This window comes from Microcebus murinus, chromosome 22 (assembly GCF_040939455.1).
Source record: "Microcebus murinus isolate Inina chromosome 22, M.murinus_Inina_mat1.0, whole genome shotgun sequence".
Lineage (NCBI taxonomy): Eukaryota > Metazoa > Chordata > Mammalia > Primates > Cheirogaleidae > Microcebus > Microcebus murinus.
Window position 1 is genome coordinate 13,937,703 of NC_134125.1, and position 17,551 is coordinate 13,955,253.

Genomic DNA, 17,551 nt, shown 5'->3' on the forward strand with positions numbered 1-17,551 from the left:
AAATGTCCCCTGCACACAATGAACAGCTGCAGGTCACCCAAATGGTGATCACCAAGGCACAGTAATCAAAAGGCCCGGGAGCCAGGAGGAGGGAAGAGTCCTAGAGTGAAACAGCTCTAAACAATGTGGCAACCCTGCTGATGGCAGAGAAAGCACAGCAGCTGACAGACGAGCCTGGCTTGCAGCTATAATGGACTTGCTCTTTTAAAGCAAAGACTTTCAGGCCAACAGAGACAGACCCTTCTGATGGCAGCAGCTGCAGATGCTAATTAAAGGGCAAATCTTACATGTGTTCAGTTTGGAAGGAGCGGCTGCTTCTCTGCTGGTGTCTGCGGCTAATACCCCAAGTACCAGGATGGCAATTTCCATCGGTTGTGTCACATTTGAAACGAAGGACGGGCGTATGTGAGCATGCATGCACACATAGGCACATTCACCCACCTGCATGCTTGCATGCATGTGCACGCGTATGTGAGGGAATGTAAATATTTAATGGTGCTTTAGTACTCTATTCCAATTCACATAGGGCGTCATTAGAAGCATGGTGTGCTAGCCACCTCTTAGAAATGCTTTTTTGAAATGCTTGCACATTCAGCGTTACTGAAAGTGCCAGTGCCATGAAAATGTAATCATGCCATTTGCATCATTATCTGCTCTACCCGGTGTTTTGACCTTTGGAATGGGGTAGGAGGGGAGGGGACTAAACAGAGTTGCCCCTGGTAGAGACCCTACATTACTCTTCTTGAAGGACAATGTGACCGAGAGAAAAGGAGAGAAGGCCCTTTATCTCAGAAAATATGAATCCCAGCCTGATTCATCTATCTATTCAAAAAATATTTATTGAGTACTGAATCACCCAGAGTGTTGGCTGGAAACAGCACACTCAAACCAGGTGATTGAGGACATTAATGAATGAAGGGGCTATTTACAAGATGCAGGTTAGGTTAAGGAAAATAACCATGAGACGATGAAGACCCAGAGCCAGGGGAATAGGAACCATTCCTGGGAGCAAGGAAGGGATTTCACATGTGTACACTATTACTAAAGGGACAAAAGGAAGAAGCCACAACCAGAAACTAACTATAGCTATAGCCAAAGGACAATGGTTCTCAAAATGAGGTCTCTAGACCAGCAGGGGCAGCATCACCTGGGAAGTAGTTAGAAATGAAAATTCTGGGACCACACCCCAGATCTACTGAATCAGAAACTCTGAGAATGGGACCGAGCAAACTGGGACAACATAATTAAATTGTGGTTCCTAAAACAGTAGAATTGTAAATGTACTCACTTGAAATATGCTTCAAAACACCAGGAAAAAAAAAAAAAACTATTTCAAAAGCACAGAGAACTCAAAGAACCTCCCTAGGGCAATAACACACCCAGCAATTGAATTGAGGTCAGTAAGAGATATTAATATCTGCTTTCACCAATGAGAAAGTTGAAGCCGAAAAGGCCAAAGACTCTGGAGAGACCAAACAAGGAATGGTAATAAAACAAGAACTGATATGCTAAGTCACAGCCTCTTTCCGATGGGCAGCTGGCTTCCAAACCCTGGCTTAGGAAGCGGTGACACGTGAACACGCCTGATGAGTTTTGAAATATGCTTGAAAAATCAGATAATCTTAGCAGAGAGATGAAAACAGCACATGTCTCTCTGTCAAAACTATCATAAGCTGCCACATTTCACTGAAGTAAACAATGAAGTTGTATTCATTAACTCTCTCAATTCCCAAAGACAGTATAGGCTGATATTCATACAGGCCCTGGCGTCAAACTCTAGAAACAGCCCACCTCCAAAGTGTCCCCAAGTAGGAAGAAAAGACTGCCCACAAAATTGCACAGGTGTGGGTTGAAAGCAAGAGAGGAAATACTGAGAACTAATCCCAAGCAGGATATGAGAACCAGGTCCCATCAGCAACGGTTATGGATGCAGCAGTATAATGTAATGAGTAAGAATACAAAAGGCAAAGCTACAGGGCCTGGCCTCAAGCCCCAGCTCTACCTTTTATTACCTACAAAAGTAGCTGTTTCAACCTCTGTGGCAGACTATCAACTGTCCCCCACTCCCAAATCCATTCTTCCCTTCGTCCATCCCTTCGTACCAAGAATTTTAGCTGGATATAAGCCACACAGCTAGATAGTAATTTCTCAGTCTCCCTAGCAGCTAATGTGCACTCATATGACAAAGTTCTGGCCAAAAAAATGTGAGAGAAAATGATGTGTCCAATTTCTATGTCATTCTGTATAAAAGGAATTTGCTTACTCTGAATTTCTGCTCTTTTTTCCTACAAGTCAGCTGGAACAAAGACATGAAATGGTCCAACTTCAACCATGTGAAAGAGGACAACCTAAGGAATGAGAGAGCCACAAGATGGAAGGAACCTGGGTCCCTGATTTATCACATACAAGAAAGCTGCTCCACCAGCCTAGACTGTATATTAGGGTCTATTTGTTATACCAGCTCTGCCTATACCTTAACTAATACATCTCTACATGCGACTAGGGAGGAACATTTGGAATGGACATAGGGAAGTCACTGTAAGGTCACAGCAGGGAAAGGAAGTTCATGGGTCAATTGCAGGCTCAGAGCAAGGGCAGCCTGAAGAAAACCACAGTATGAAAAACACCAATACAAAGACTCTCACGAAGAATTTAAATACTGTACTACAAGTGGTGGGTTGCAAAACAATGTGTACTTTGTAAAGATCAGCTCCTTTCTGGAAGGACACTGACAAAGGCATCTGTTACACAGAAATGAACAGATTTCTTCGTGAACCAGATCAACAAAGCACTGTTCCCATGGGTCGCCTGCCAGAATACAGGACTGGCCTTGTTATATAGAACCAGACGTTACAATGGAATTTGCCACAGTTTTCTATATACCAGAAAACGGTAAGCCACATTCACTGATATGTCACTGCAAATGGGAAATTTTAACCATCAAAATTCAAAAGAACTCAAGTTCAATTTCCTTGCACTGCACTCCAAATTTTGCAAACCTTACTAGATCTATCTTGAATTACATACAGAAGAGAACCAAACTCCCACTGTTAACATAATACAATTTCTATAACACAATAAGTAAGTCTGTATGTAAATCCAATTTCTATGAAATTAATCACACACTCATCTAATAAATATTTCTTAAGCATTTTCTTGATAAAGCTCTACTGGGGGCAAAGGAGAAATAATTGCTTTCTTGATGGAAGCAGTAGCCTCATGAAAGAGATCAACACCCACCCATGCAAGGGAGTACTGCGTGCTATGAGCATGCAATAGAGAGGCACCATCCCAGAAGCAGAGGGTCCAGGAGGGCTTTCTAGAAAAAGTGACATACGATCCAAGCCCAGAGAAGTAAATAGGAGTTAGCCAGGTCAACAGAGAAAGAATGAAGAGCATGCAAAACGGTCAGAGGCAAGGTCAAAGAACCAAAGGAAGTTCAGGATAACTATAAGGTGGAAAGAGAGAAACAGTAAGTGATGAGGCTGGAGGCATATACAAAAACAGCCTGGTAACCCACGTGGAGGGGTCTGGACTTCATTCAGAGGGCAGCGGAGAATACTGAAGGGTTTTGACATCGGGATGACTTGGCTACAGTATGTGGAAGACCTGGGGGGAGGGCCAGACAGATGGCAGGGAGAATACTTAGGAGGTTATCACAATAATGAGACAAGAGAAGATAGAGTCAGGGCTGGAGAGAAGAGGCAGCCAGGAGAGCTATACTATAGGATGTATAGTTTTAATTCATTGATTCAAAATGTATCTTCAATTAAGCTACATTAGCATTTCAAATTAATGTGCAGCTGCCAGGAGAGCACGATATGTAAGCTTCCCCAAACTTCAAAGGTTTGGTGATCTAGAAGTGGCCAACAGGTACAATGGAATTTCAGCACTTTACAGTGCCCATATAGATCTAAGATGCCCTTAACTTACAACAAAATGTATTTCCACATTCAGAATTTTTCACATTAGTAAGATAAAGTGGTATATATACTTTCTATTATGTGACATACTCAATACCGTCGGGGATGTCACCTCATAATCAAATGCACCCATAATTTTGCAGCAAAATGTATGGGTAGTCACACTCAAGGGAATGAATAAAGACCGTCAAGAGCCTTAAGAAAGTTCGGGTCAGGTTTTGCCCAAAACTGAGTTCAAGTCAGGTGTTGTTGCTAAACAAGTAACAAAAGAACTTGAACTTATTCAGAGCTCTGGGTATTTCAGAATTACAGATAACGGATGGTAAACCCACCATCATATCTTAATTTGTATGCTAAGTTTGGGTTTTTATATGAAAACTATACCCTTAACAAATATTTTACTGCAAAGTATCAAAGTACCTGAGAAGAAAATCCAGACAAGGAAATAATTACAAGCTTCCATCAGTAATACCCAATGGAACTACCACAGAAGGGCATGAAAACATCATTGAACCCGAGTATCTATGTGCTAAGACAACCAGAATGCCAAGGAACAGGTGTTTTAAGAAATTTCCCATCTTGCAAGATGGCAGGAGGAAAAACTAAGCAGAAGCTGAGGATGCCAATGCCAGGAACAAGATCAAAAGGCAAGCCCCACAGCCAAAAGGCTTAAAAAGAAGAAACCCCCTACAGCTGGGAGCCTGCCTTAGCAAAGCAACCAGCAGATATTCCCAATCTGAGGTATTCCAGGAAGGCTCTGTCCAAGCAGATGTGCACAGCAGCTAAATCTGCAATTAAGAAGAAGAAGAAAAAACAATAGGCCGGTTGCAGTGGCTCATGCCTGTAATCCTAGCACTCTGGGAGGCTGAGGCAGGAGGATGGCTCAAGGTCAGGAGTTCAAAACCAGCCTGAGCAAGAGCAAGACCCCGTCTCTACTAAAAATAGAAAGAAATTAATTGGTCAACTAAAAATACATAGAAAAATTTGAGTGAGATTCTGCCTCAAAAAAAAAAAAAAAAAAAAAAAAGGACGAGGAAAAAAAATAAGGGAAAGTTCTTTCTACCATGACAAACCTAGATGGTAGTGGTAGGTGACACCAGGTATGGTGACACCAGAGTGGGCAATTCCCAAAATGTCCAGATAGTACCCTCCTGAAGATGTGATTTGAAAACTGTTGAGCCAGCACTCTGGGAGGCCAAGACAGGTGGATTGTTTGAGCTCAGGAGTTCGAGACCAGCCTGAGCAAGACCCTGTCTCTACTAAAAATAGAAATTATATGGACAACTAAAAATATATAGAGAAAAAATTAGTTGGGCATGGTGGCGCATGCCTGTAGTCCCAGCTACCCAGGAGGCTGAGGCAGGACAACTGCTTAAGTCCAGGAGTTTGAGGTTGCTGTGAGCTAGGCTGACACCACAGAACTCTAGCCCGGGCAAGAGTGAGAGAGAGTGTCTCCAAAACAAAAGAAAGAAAAAGAAAACTGTTGAGCCATGATAAAAAGCACCACAGGCCAGGCGTGGTGGGTCACGTCTGTCTATAATCCCAGAACTTTGGGAGGCCGCGGCAGGAGGATCACTTTAGGCCAGGAGTTCAAGACCAGTCTGGGCAACATAGTGAGACCTTCCTCTCTACAAAAAAATTCAAAGGTTAGCTGGGCATGGTAACATGTGCCTGCAGTCCCAGCTATTCAGGAGGCTGAGGTGGGAGGATGGCTTCAGCCCAGGAATTGGAGGTTACAGTGAGCTTTGATCACACCACTGCACTCCCGCCTGGGCAACAAAGTGAGAACCTGTCTTTAAAACAAAAAAAAGCACTACAGTCAACATAAGAAAACTGCAGCTACGTGCCACTGCTGGGGCCCCTCTGATCATCCTCACTGCCCACAGGGAGGCCACGGCTTATCATACGGGACTGGACCACTAAGTCCTCAACTGAGTTCCTTTACACAGAACACTCAAAATTGGTCAACACCTCCACCCAAATGGACCTTGATGGTATGAAATCCCAAAGCATCTCCACAACGCTTATTTTTTTCTCCTTTACTCTTAAGTTATTTATCAAAATTTCCAATATGCATAAAAATAGATTCACCAGCCCCTGTGTATTTAACTTCCAGCCAAGAATCCTCAAACAAAAATATTTATTTCACGTACTTAGTCCATTTATAACCTTTTTTGTCAAAGTATTTTAAAGCAAATCCCAGATATCATGTTATTTCATCCCTAAATAGTTCAGTATTCATCTCAAAAGACATAATCTTACCTGACAACAATGCCAGTAAGATTGCTAAAAAAAATTAAACAATATATAATTCTAAATGCATATTCAAATTCTCCCACTGTCTAAAAATGTCATTTTACATTTTGTTTCAATCAGGATTCAATCAAGGTCTATTGGTTTGTTCTTAGGGGGTTTTTTTGTGTGTGTGTATGGTAAATTGATTTTTTTTTTATTTCTATATAATTTTTAAAGTTGTTTAAATTATTCGGGGTATATAATACTTGTATATATTTATGGGGTCCATGTGATATTCTGATACGGGCATACAATGTATGATAATCAAGTCAGGGTAATTAAGGTCTGTATCACCTCAAACAACAATGCTTACTTTTTTTCCCTCTGACACAGGGTCTCACTCTGTTGCCCAGGGAAGAGTACAATGGCTCACAGCAATCTCAAACTCCTGGGTTCAAGTGATCCTCCTGCCTCAACCTCCCGAGGAACTGGGACTACAGGCATGCGCCACATCTGGCTAATTTTTTTATTTTTTGTAGAGACGGGGTCTTACTATGTTTCTCAGGCTGGTCTCAAACTCCTGGCCTCAAGTGATCCTCCCACCTCATCCTCCCAAAGTGCTAGGATTACAGGCATGAGCCATCACACTGGGCAAATGCTTACTTTTAGAAAGAAGCCACATGAGACTAGACATCAAGAAGGTGAACTCTTCGACCCAGGAGGAGGAGAAATATGAGTTCATGGAGCAGTGTGAACGGACCAGAAAACTGTGCACCCTCAACTCTTGCCAAAAACTCAGAGCCCTTTCTAACTACAGGGCTACCTGTGTTCTGTGTTGCCTTGAAAATGAAGTTTATCCTCATAAGCTGGTGTTCTAAACCTCTTGCACAGCTCTAATTAAAATACCTAAAACAACAATAATAAACATGAAACAAAACAAACATAAACCCTGCTGTTTCAAGGGAACTTCTTTTCTGAGGGCTAATGAAGACTGTTAATACATCCAAACGTGAGAGGCTCCGCAAGATGCCGAGCGCACAAAGCACATGTTGCAAACACAAAAAACGACCTAGAATGTCAGCAACCCTAGCAACACACCAAGGTCAACTGTGAAGGTGAGGGCTCCATGCCCCAGTTCTCAAGGAAGGAATGCTTCTAAGTCCATATTCAAGGAAAGGATGTTTCAGGCCCTAAAGATAACAGGCTTGGCATTGGTTCTAAAGGAGCAGGTGGTCAGTTCAAGGCCAGTCTCCCAACATATTCATATGGGAATGTCCTCACTCGGAAGACTGGGTGAGGCCAGGAAGAATGTCTCTACAGGCATTGGGTTCTCAACTACTGTGAAACCAAGGCAAATAAACCATTATTCTAGGTCAGAAATAAAGGCAGTGGCTGGGCAAGGAGGCTCACGCATGTAATCCTAGCACTCTGGGAGGCTGAGGCAGGTGGACTGCTCAAGGTCAGGAGTTTGAAACTACCCTGAACAAGAGCAAGACCCCGTCTCTACTAAAAATAGAAAGAAATTAATTGGCCAACTAAAAAATATGTAGAAAAAATTAGCCGGGCATGGTGGTGCATGCCTGTAGTCCCAGCTACTCGGGAGGCTGAGGCAGGAGGATCACTTGAGCCCAGGAGTTTGAGGTTGTTGTGAGCTAGGCTGACGCCACGGCACTCTAGCCCGGGCAACAGAGTAAGACTCTGTCTCAAAAAAAAAAAAGAAAAGAAAAGAAATAAAGGCAGTAAAGCCCCCAAAAAACACCCAGTGAAAGTTCAGGACAAATAAGAATTCATCTCTCTCTCGTACTCTTTTCTCTTACATAAGCCTCTGTAAAAGTTTATCTCCATTCAGGGTAACAAGATAATCTTGTTTTAAGGGCCGAATCAGAAACAAAAACTGTTTCTAGGATACACTTTTTAAATTTAGGAATCTAATCCCCCAAGAATCTAAACAAGGCCCCAAAATGAATTTTAGCATTCTATGAGCTATGCCATGTACACATCAGGGAAAACTATGCCACCATTCAAAAGAATAAAGTAAACCTGTACATACTGACATGGAAGGATGTCTGGAATAAATTGGTAAAAAGCAAAAGGTGAGCTGAAGAGCCATTTTTGTAAAACAAACCATTAAATATATACATGAGTATATAGAATTTTCCCCCCCCAGGGCATAGTTAAAGGCAGAAAGAGCATGCATAAGCTTTAATATTTGTTTCCGTAGGGAGAGGGATTAAAAGGAAAGGAAGGGAACTTTCATTCAACTTCATGCATGTCTACGGTGTTTGCATTTTCTTATAATAACCATGCATTATCTTAATTTTTAAAAATTAAAGCAAGATTTTATTAAAGGTAATAACAGACTATTCCTTATTCCCCAGTAAATGACTTCTCATTATTGCCCTTTAAACCACAGCTACAATACCCAACAATAATGAGTTAGCTCTTAATCTTTGTAACAAAGAGGGCAGGGGAGACACCAGAAAGTCAGGAAAGCAATTGAATGAATGAGGAGTCATGGACCTCACAGGCAGGAACCACATTCAATTCTACGACAGGTATCTGAGTATCAGAGCACCAGGCTAATTCCAGAGAGATGAATGCGAAGACTCACCAGATACAGGTTATTTTTGTCCTGAAAGGCATACTGTAATTGGGGGATCCAAGGGCTTGTGCTTCGAGATAAAATGTTCCGTTCTTCCTCAAAAAATGAAACCTAGCAAAAAAAGAAACCCTTTAGAAAATTTGAAAGAACCAAGTGTTGGGAGGTGGGTAGGAGGGGGAGGCCCTTTTTTCTGTCTTTAAGCCTAAACTGATGTTTCTGGCTTGAAATAAAAAGCCATTGCTTAGCCTGGCATTCCACAAACCTCAATCATTCACTGATTTTGCTCACAATTTTTGCCAGCCCCATATATTGCCTGCTCAATTATTTACCTATCATCTTTCTCTAAATTAAACTCGCTTTCTTTCAATTAAATATCTTTCTCTTCTTCTTCACCTTCCCTTCCTGAACAATTCAGTCCTAAAGCCATTAGCTGGAGCCGAGCAACGTAAGCAGCCATGCCAGTGACTGGGAAAGAGAGACGCGGTGGCCCAGGACAGGGGCCAGGCCCAAGCAGAGTGAGGAGGGCAGCAACCGTGTGGGGTGTGAAGGGCCCACACAGAGCGAGGAAGACATCCACGTGTAGGGGTGGCCTGGCACATGTGATCTGGACGCACCAAGGGGATGTGGGATCACGGCAGATTGGATGCATGCAAATATATAAAATAAGTAAAAATATTAAGAGTATGATATCAGAGAAGAGCCTTACAAATACAGAAAGGGTGCAAACTGAAATGAACCCTGTGAAGCTGGATTGGAATTAGGGGTATTAGTATAAACTCATGGTTTTCAATATAAGCACAGAAGACTGTCCTTATACTTTATGCATGTCTACAGTGAAAAAGGTTTTAACTCTTCAACACATTTGTGGTTGTTTCAAATAAAGATGTAATTGTGTGTATATGTGTGTGCATGCACATGTATGCAGGTAAGTATACTGTGCACCCATACATGTATTCCTTATCCACTGGAAGGGGTCTAGGGGCAGTGACACCCCAGTAACAATGAGAATACCCAGTACTCAGATCTTGGCCTCTAAGTACCATTTTTCACTAAAAGGAATAGGGCTCCTTGGAGACATGACTGATGCCAGGGCTGGGGCAGAGAGAATAAAAACACCAGAAGAGCCTAAACATCTCCTTGTACCAGAAATCAAGAAAGTACTTAAAGAATGATGGGGATGTGTCAAAAGGACACGAAAGCAAGCATGAAGAGGTTCTCACTGGCCAGCCTGGGGACAATTTGAGCATGAATATCATGACAGAAAGTCACTGACTGAAATAGGAAAATGCAAGTCCACATAGATATAAATAAATGAATACATTGAAAGTTTTATGAGGAACAGGATATTTCCATCCTTTGAAAGGACCTCTCCACAAATTACTTATGCACCACCGGAATCAAGTGATCAAAATGAACATCAAGAATGTGACAAATTGAAACTGAGAGTCACCTGTTGGGATGCAATGAGAACAGAGTATCTTGTCTGATATTCCTGCCAAAGATCCACAACCCGAAGTTAAGCATGAGCAACATCAGACAAATCTAAATGTTTTAAAATAACCAGCCTATAATCATCAGAATTGTCAAGATTCTCCTGGAGAATGCTGGGTAGGAAAAAACAAAAAAAGTATTGTCAAGGTCATGGGAGTCCAGGAAAAATTAAGGAATTGATCCAGATTGAAGGAGACTAAAGAGGCTGGACAACTAAATGCCAAGTGTGATCCAAAACCAGAACCTTTTATTCTAAAATACATTATTGAGGTAACTAGTGAAACCTGAACAATATCAAAGGATTCAACGGTAGTAAAATATCATTGCTAATTTCATGATTTTGGCGGGTGTACTGTGGTTCATAGGAGGATGTCCTTGTTGTAGGAAATGCACACTCAAGTATTCAGAGGTAATGCGGTACCAGGTTGGCAACTTATTTTAAAATGGTTCAGGAAAAAAAAGTTGTTATACTTTGTGGTAGTTAATTTCACATGTCACCTTGGCTAGGCCACAGTAACCAGTTATTCAATCAAACACTAATCTAGGTTTGTTGTGATAGATGCAGTTAACATCTACGATCAGTTGAATTTAAGATCATCCTCGATACCGTGGGTGGTCCTCATCCCATCAGCTGAAAGGCCGTAAGAGCAAGGCTGCAGTTTCCCTTAGGAAGAAGAAATTCTGCCTCAAGACTGCATCGTCTGCTGCTGTCTAACAATTTACCAGCCTGCACGACAGATTTCAGACTTTCCAGCCCCCTACTATCATGTACATCAACTGCTTGAAATAAATAAATTATATATGTATATATGTAAATATAGTCTATGTGTGTGCATATATATTTCTGTGTGTATATATTTTATGTATATATATTCAGTATGCATATACAGTCTATGTGTATACATATTCTGTGTGTATATTATTCTATATATAGTCAATGTATGTTGCATGTGTATATATATCTATCTCAAGTGATTCAGAAAAAAAATTTGTTTATACTCTATGTGATAGTTTTATGTGACAACTTATATATATAGGAGATATATATATGTATGTATGTATATCTCCCCTACTGGTTCCATTTCTCTTAAGAACACTGACTGATACAACTTTTCTATAAATCTGTGATTGTTTCAAAATTTTTAAAAACTTAATTTTAAATATACCTTCTTTTATTTAGTTCTAACAAGAACCTCTGTGGAAGTCACAGGTTTTGATATGCTAGTTAACACTGAACTATTAAATGTTTTAAATAGTCTGCCCATGTTCTACCTAAACTCATCTGATTTAATATTCCCAGTGATAAACCTAACACATTGGGGAAAACACTGACCCAACCCCAGTAATTCACTGCACCTGACATGCTGATCCTTCTTGTTCCTGGCACATAAAAGGTGTTCAAGGAAACTTGGCTGAACTGAAGAGTCTACACCTTTATTTGCTTACCACTGACTCTGTCTAACCCCTGAAGCATCCATTGAAATAAGCACTCTCTAAAAACCTCTTCCGGTTGTCACACAACTCTGGGTGGGTGTGCTGGCCTCTCCCAGGTGACAGGCATTGTTTACAGGACGCTACCTCTCCCTACCTCTGCTCTGTCATTTCCCCTCACTCACTCCCTGTGCTGGCTTCTTTCTTCTCATGCCCTTAAATTCCAAATCCTTACCATCGCTCAGTTAAGGACTCTAGTTTTTTACATAATTAAAAAAATACTTTTTTTTTTTTTGGAGACAGGGTCTCACTCTGTTGCCTGCACTAGAGTGCAGTGACATCATCATAGCTCACAGCAACTTCAAACTCCTGGGCTCAAGCAATACTACTCCTGCCTCAGATCGCAAGTAGCTGGGACTACAAGTGCACAATACTGTGTCTGGCTACTTGTTGTATTTTTTGTAGAGATGGCATTTCACTATGTTGCCCAGATTGGTATTGAACTCCTGGCCTCAAGTGATCCTCCCACCTCTGCCTTGTAAAGTGCTAGGATTACAGGTGTGAGCAACCACACCCAGCCTTCTTTTATATTCACTCTCTTAAGGCATGGATGGATGGCTTTAATTAGCTCCTGTGTATAATTTTATAAACCCCCAGCTCAGACGTCATAGAGAATCCTTTCAGGTCATTTGCCTGGAGGAAGGCACACCTATTTTAACAGCTCTACTGTTTGCCTGCAGGGTGGGATGTTGGATTATTTTCTTTTTACGTGCACTATCTCTCATCTAAAACCTCAGCATTACGAGGTCGGGGCTACATCTAATGCCTCTTCCCAAGGACCCAGAAACACACCAAATATAACAGATGCTCAGTGAGTGTGAACTGATGATCAGGTAGCTCTTACTTAGGAGCTGGGAGGCTGAGTAAGCATCTTGCACTCCTCTCCTCCAAATTACTTGCCACAACTTGTCACTTTCCTTTCTATTACGTTGTTCACATTTTATTTCTAAACACAGAGGCCGCATCATTCCCAGGCTCTGACAAGCAGCTTCCTGCCCTCCGCTGCTTCCCCTATCAGAGGCGCAAAGTCACTGAAGTCCGCAGGGACCAGACTCTGGTCCCAACCTCCTCCTTCCAAAAGCCTCAATCACCCCCAGCCACCCCACAAGGTCAACTGCAATTTAAAAGACAGTTGTTGGGGGAATGGGGGAGCTAATGCGGAATGCATACAAAGTCTCTGTTTGGGATGACAAAAAAGTTCCAGAAGGATACAGTGATCACGGCTGTACAACACTGCGAATGCAATTAATACCATACTACCACTGAACTGTACACTCAAAAATGGTTGAAATGGTACATTTTATGTTGTGTGTATTTTACCACGATAAAAAAGTTTCTTGACATTTTTCACCAATTACTCCCTCTCCACTCAAATGTCCTCGTTTCTCTCCACTTCCCCACCTAAACCACTAAACACACACACACACACACACAATCCTCCACAGCATTCTAGTACTCACACCTCCAGAACGTCACGTAAGGCCACACTTGTACTCAGCACATTCTCATCGTTTCTCCCCCCAGAACCTGCTTTCCCAATCCTCAGTGACAACTTTCCCTGTCCCTGGCTCACCTACAACATCTCTCCCTCACATCATCATTAATGAATTTGCTAACTGTTCTCCCCCTTCTGTGATACTTTAGCTGGTAAGCACCTGCTTTATATATTTGCATTTTTCCTCCACTTTCCAAGGGTTGTTTTTAAACCCTGAAAATAATAGTCATGGAAATTCAATTCCTTTTGCTGGCTTCCCATGGAGCTGAGTATATTATCGAACACATGATGAGCGCTAGAATGTCTGTAAGTAATAAATTGCTCTCTGTACTGCAAGGCTGATAGCTCTCTCTCTGAGACACAGCAAATGAATCGATACGTCTAGAGACAGCAGCCTTGTTTAAAAGAAAGAAAAACACCACAACCAAAAAGGTAACTTCTTACCTGTTCTCAACTCCCTAGACACATAACAATTTTGCTTAATTTCTTCAAAGGCCTGTTTTAAAATCAAATACACATGCTCACAACACAACTATCTAAAGCGTGTACAAAAAGCAAATGCTATCTGATTCACCCCACCATCTGCGTATCCTGAATCCCCAGCTGATGGGCATGAAAGATCATCTTAGATTCATTAGTTAAAAGGCCAATTTAGTTCTGAAATAAAATACAACTATAGAAGCATGATACAGAAATCAAGGGGAATTTGTGAGCCTTCAAAATTAGCATCAGTACAAGAAGCAGAGCTCAGAACACGAGAGACCTTTTTCCCATGCAACAGCAATTAAATATAGAGTCAGAGGAAAACTTGCTCGATCCTAGATGGTAATGCAGCAGATTACTATTCCTACAGTGAACATTTCGGTGCAGAAAGGGGAAAACCGTAATGTTAAAATGCTCCTACCTGCTCCTGGGCCAATAAGGCCTTCTTCTTCATGACTTTCATGGCATAGATGTCCCCAGTTGCTTTCTCTCTTACCACCTGCACATCAGCAAAGTGACCACAACCTACGAGACTTCTGACTTCAAAGTCCTTTGCCGAAGGCTGGAGCTCCTGCAACTCGGCTACGGTGTCAGAATCTGCAAAAGATGGAAAAGTCGCTCCCAGGTAAATAAGGCGCTTCAAGTACATGCATCTTTGTGAAAGAGGAGAGAAAAAAGTGTTCTTATGCCTTCCCTCACTGTCAAAGACATTTAGTCATTTTCTCATCCATCATGAATAATTATAAAATCAGCACAAAAGTGTTTTTATATGTTAAGTTAAAATTAAGGGCTCCAGAAATTCCAAACTGCAGTTTCCATGGTAGCTATAATTTGAATTCCATAGACTTAGAAAATAGGGAGGGAGGATACAAACTATGCTTTTCTTCTTCCTCTCTGAAGACTGCAGGGCAGTGTTTGGTCAAACATGCTTATTAGCATTAAGACTGCTCTATAATAAGACATAAGCAACATGATTCTCATTTTAATTTTGGAGTTGGCGTCAAGATCATTCCAATTCTAACTACACGTGTTCTGCTTACTTCTATCCCACCAGCCCAGGTTTTATCTCCCTTGGATTGTGTCAGTAATAGTAATGCCTTTCTTGCCTTAATATGTGGTGGTGCTTTTAAAGAGGGGGAGGGGCACTGAGCCCAAAGAACCAAATGAAGCCCTGACACTTGCTCAGCAGGGTTGACAAGCCACACATCTGCGTGGGTTTGCAACTATCTTTTTTTTTTTAAAACATACAATCTTATTCCTTTTCCAAGTCTAATATCTCAGTCAGAGATCCTCAATGTACAAAGTATGGACTAAATGGATGGTGGACTTGGAATCTGACATACGTTTATTAACACTCTAGACACACTAAGCTGAGGCATCAGTGGACATGTAACAACACTACAGACTTGCAAGAATGAAGGGGCATCAGTGTGGCTGACCTAAAAATTTAGTCCTGCATGTTACGGGGAAACTGCATCATACACAGGGGTTACATGTGAAAGGAAGGCAAGTGACACCTATAATCAAAATTATCCTGGAAAATCCTATAGAAAGGTGCCACATTGAAGACCAAAAGACTGTCTTGAAATCCCACACAGACACTGGAATCTTCCAGACACCAGAAGGGATGGCCACTTCAATGGTTGGGTAACAAAGTTGGGAGCTACATTTTAGAGTCACACTCATTTTAGAGTCACACACATTTTAGATGTTCACACAATGAAAGTAACTGAGTCCAACTAAGGAAAAAGCCATTTCATACCCACAGTCATTAAATGGCATTTTTTTTTAAATTTTGAGATGGTCTTGTTATATCACCCAGGCTGGTCTCAAGCAATCCTCCCGCCTCAGCCTCCCAGGTAGCTGAGACAACAGGCACAAGCCACCGCACCAGCTTTGAGTGGCATTTTGATGAGTTGGCCAATGCAGTTTCAGTTGTTATTCCCATCCTCTTTCTTTGTTGCATGGGTAGAATTGAATTCTCTTGGATCAAAGGCACATGTGATGAGCTCCACGGCACTGAGAGTCTCCCCAACCTCAGACCACACCTGTCACTTCCACTAGTCATCCTGAGGACATCTTCCCTTGGTCCCTTAGGGAACCAGGCAAGAATGGTGGGTGGATCCACATGAATTCATCATACCACTGTAAAAACTAAATCTAGGGCACCTACACAGAGAATACCACGCAGAAGCAAAAATGAAGGCTGCACAGTCTTTTCCTTTTGCCCTGGCAATGCTGTGCCAAGCCCTATCTTCCTTCCCTGCCCTTTCTAAGTTTCTTTCAGATCAAGTATTTCAGTTTTGAATCATAATTCCCCAAATATCCTGCCTTGCAACTTTCTGGGTTAAACCAGATTTAATTATTACTCACAGGCAAAGCCAATCTCTCTTATTTTCTAATAGGCCTTGGGTTGCTTACAGCGTTGTCCAACTTAATAACTTTGGGTCTGTCACTGGTGGCCACCAGGCAACTCAATCATACAAACAGACATATTGCCTTGCAGGCAAAACCACCATGGTACTCTCTCAGAATTCTGAGAAATGTCAAATCTCCATTTCTTTAGGCAAAGGCTTTTGGATTATTAGGGCAAACAGGTGAGATACTAAACTCAAGCCTATGACTGTTTAAAAAAAATCCATCACAACTTCTGTCCATACTGGCTGCTTCTGTGACCCCAAAACCATCACCCTTCATCTCTGTGCACTTTTAGTTAGAGCATTTAAGGGCCTAGTGGGTACTGAATATGGAAATGGAAATAAAGACCTAAGGAACTGTAATAACGCAAAGAATGACTTTGTTGGATAAACAGTTGGACTTGGGAGCACAAGCCAACACAGCTGAGTCTAGGGTTTCCTTTGGGTAATCCAATCTTTCGATTTCTAGGAATCAATCCATCCTTCACAGAAACCCTTGCACATGCTCAAAAAAGATACATATGAACATACTTGCGATGAGAATTATTGTAATAGAAAAATAATCAGAAATAACCTAAAGGTCTACCAACAAGAAGGTAGAAACAACCTACAAGTCCACCAATATAAAAGAATACTAGGCACATGTTGGAAAGAATGAAGTAGCTCATTCTCCATTAGAATGTATATTCCTTACAGGCAGGGACTTTTGTCTGTTTTGATCACCCAAAATGGAATCTGGCACATAGTAAATGCTCAATAAATATTTAGTAAATATATTGCTAAGTGAGCAAAGCTAGTGGCAAAACATTATATACACATGACCTAGTTTGTGCAAAATTAAACAATATTAGAACATGCATGAAAAAGAGCTGACAATTGTAGGAGCTAATTAGTATATAAGGGTTCATTATACTATTCTCTGTATCTTTGGGTGTGTTTGAAAATTTCCATAATAAATATTTTTAAGTCGCAAAAAAAAGGAAATACTATTCATAAAACCATTGACAGTGACTATCTCAGACAGGTAAGATTTTGAGGGATTTTCTTTCACAACTATGTATGTGATGTGCTATGATGTGAATGTCTGTGTACCTCCCCCAAAATTCATGTTGAAACATAGTCCCCAACATGATAGTATTAAGAAATAGGGCTTTTGGGGAAATGATTAAATCATGAGGGCAGAGCCCTCATGAATGGTATTAGTGCCCTTATAAATTAGTGCCCTGATGAGATCACATTTGTCCCTTCTGCCATGTGAGGACACAGCAAGAAGCTGTCATCTTTTTTTTTTTTTTGTAGACAGAGTCTCACTCTGTTGCCCGGGCTAGAGTACCGTGGCGTCAGCCTAGCTCACAGCAACCTCAAACTCCTGGGCTCAAACAATCCTCCTGCCTCAGCCTCCTGAGTAGCTGGG

The 17,551-nt window shown here is 41.4% G+C and overlaps 1 protein-coding gene across 9 annotated transcripts in view; it reads right to left on the bottom strand.

The window, feature by feature from the left end:
* The window catches only part of CIT (citron rho-interacting serine/threonine kinase), a 164,922-nt gene that overhangs the window by 137,619 nt on the left and 9,752 nt on the right, over window positions 1-17,551 (bottom strand). For all 9 annotated transcript variants that reach the window (XM_020283111.2, XM_012756541.2, XM_012756543.2 and 6 more), the window contains exons 4-5: window positions 14,142-14,317; window positions 8,770-8,871 (exon numbers count right to left, since the gene is read on the bottom strand). In XM_020283111.2, coding sequence (XP_020138700.1) covers window positions 8,770-8,871; window positions 14,142-14,317 — 278 coding nt within the window. The remainder of the gene's footprint in view (window positions 1-8,769; window positions 8,872-14,141; window positions 14,318-17,551) is intronic.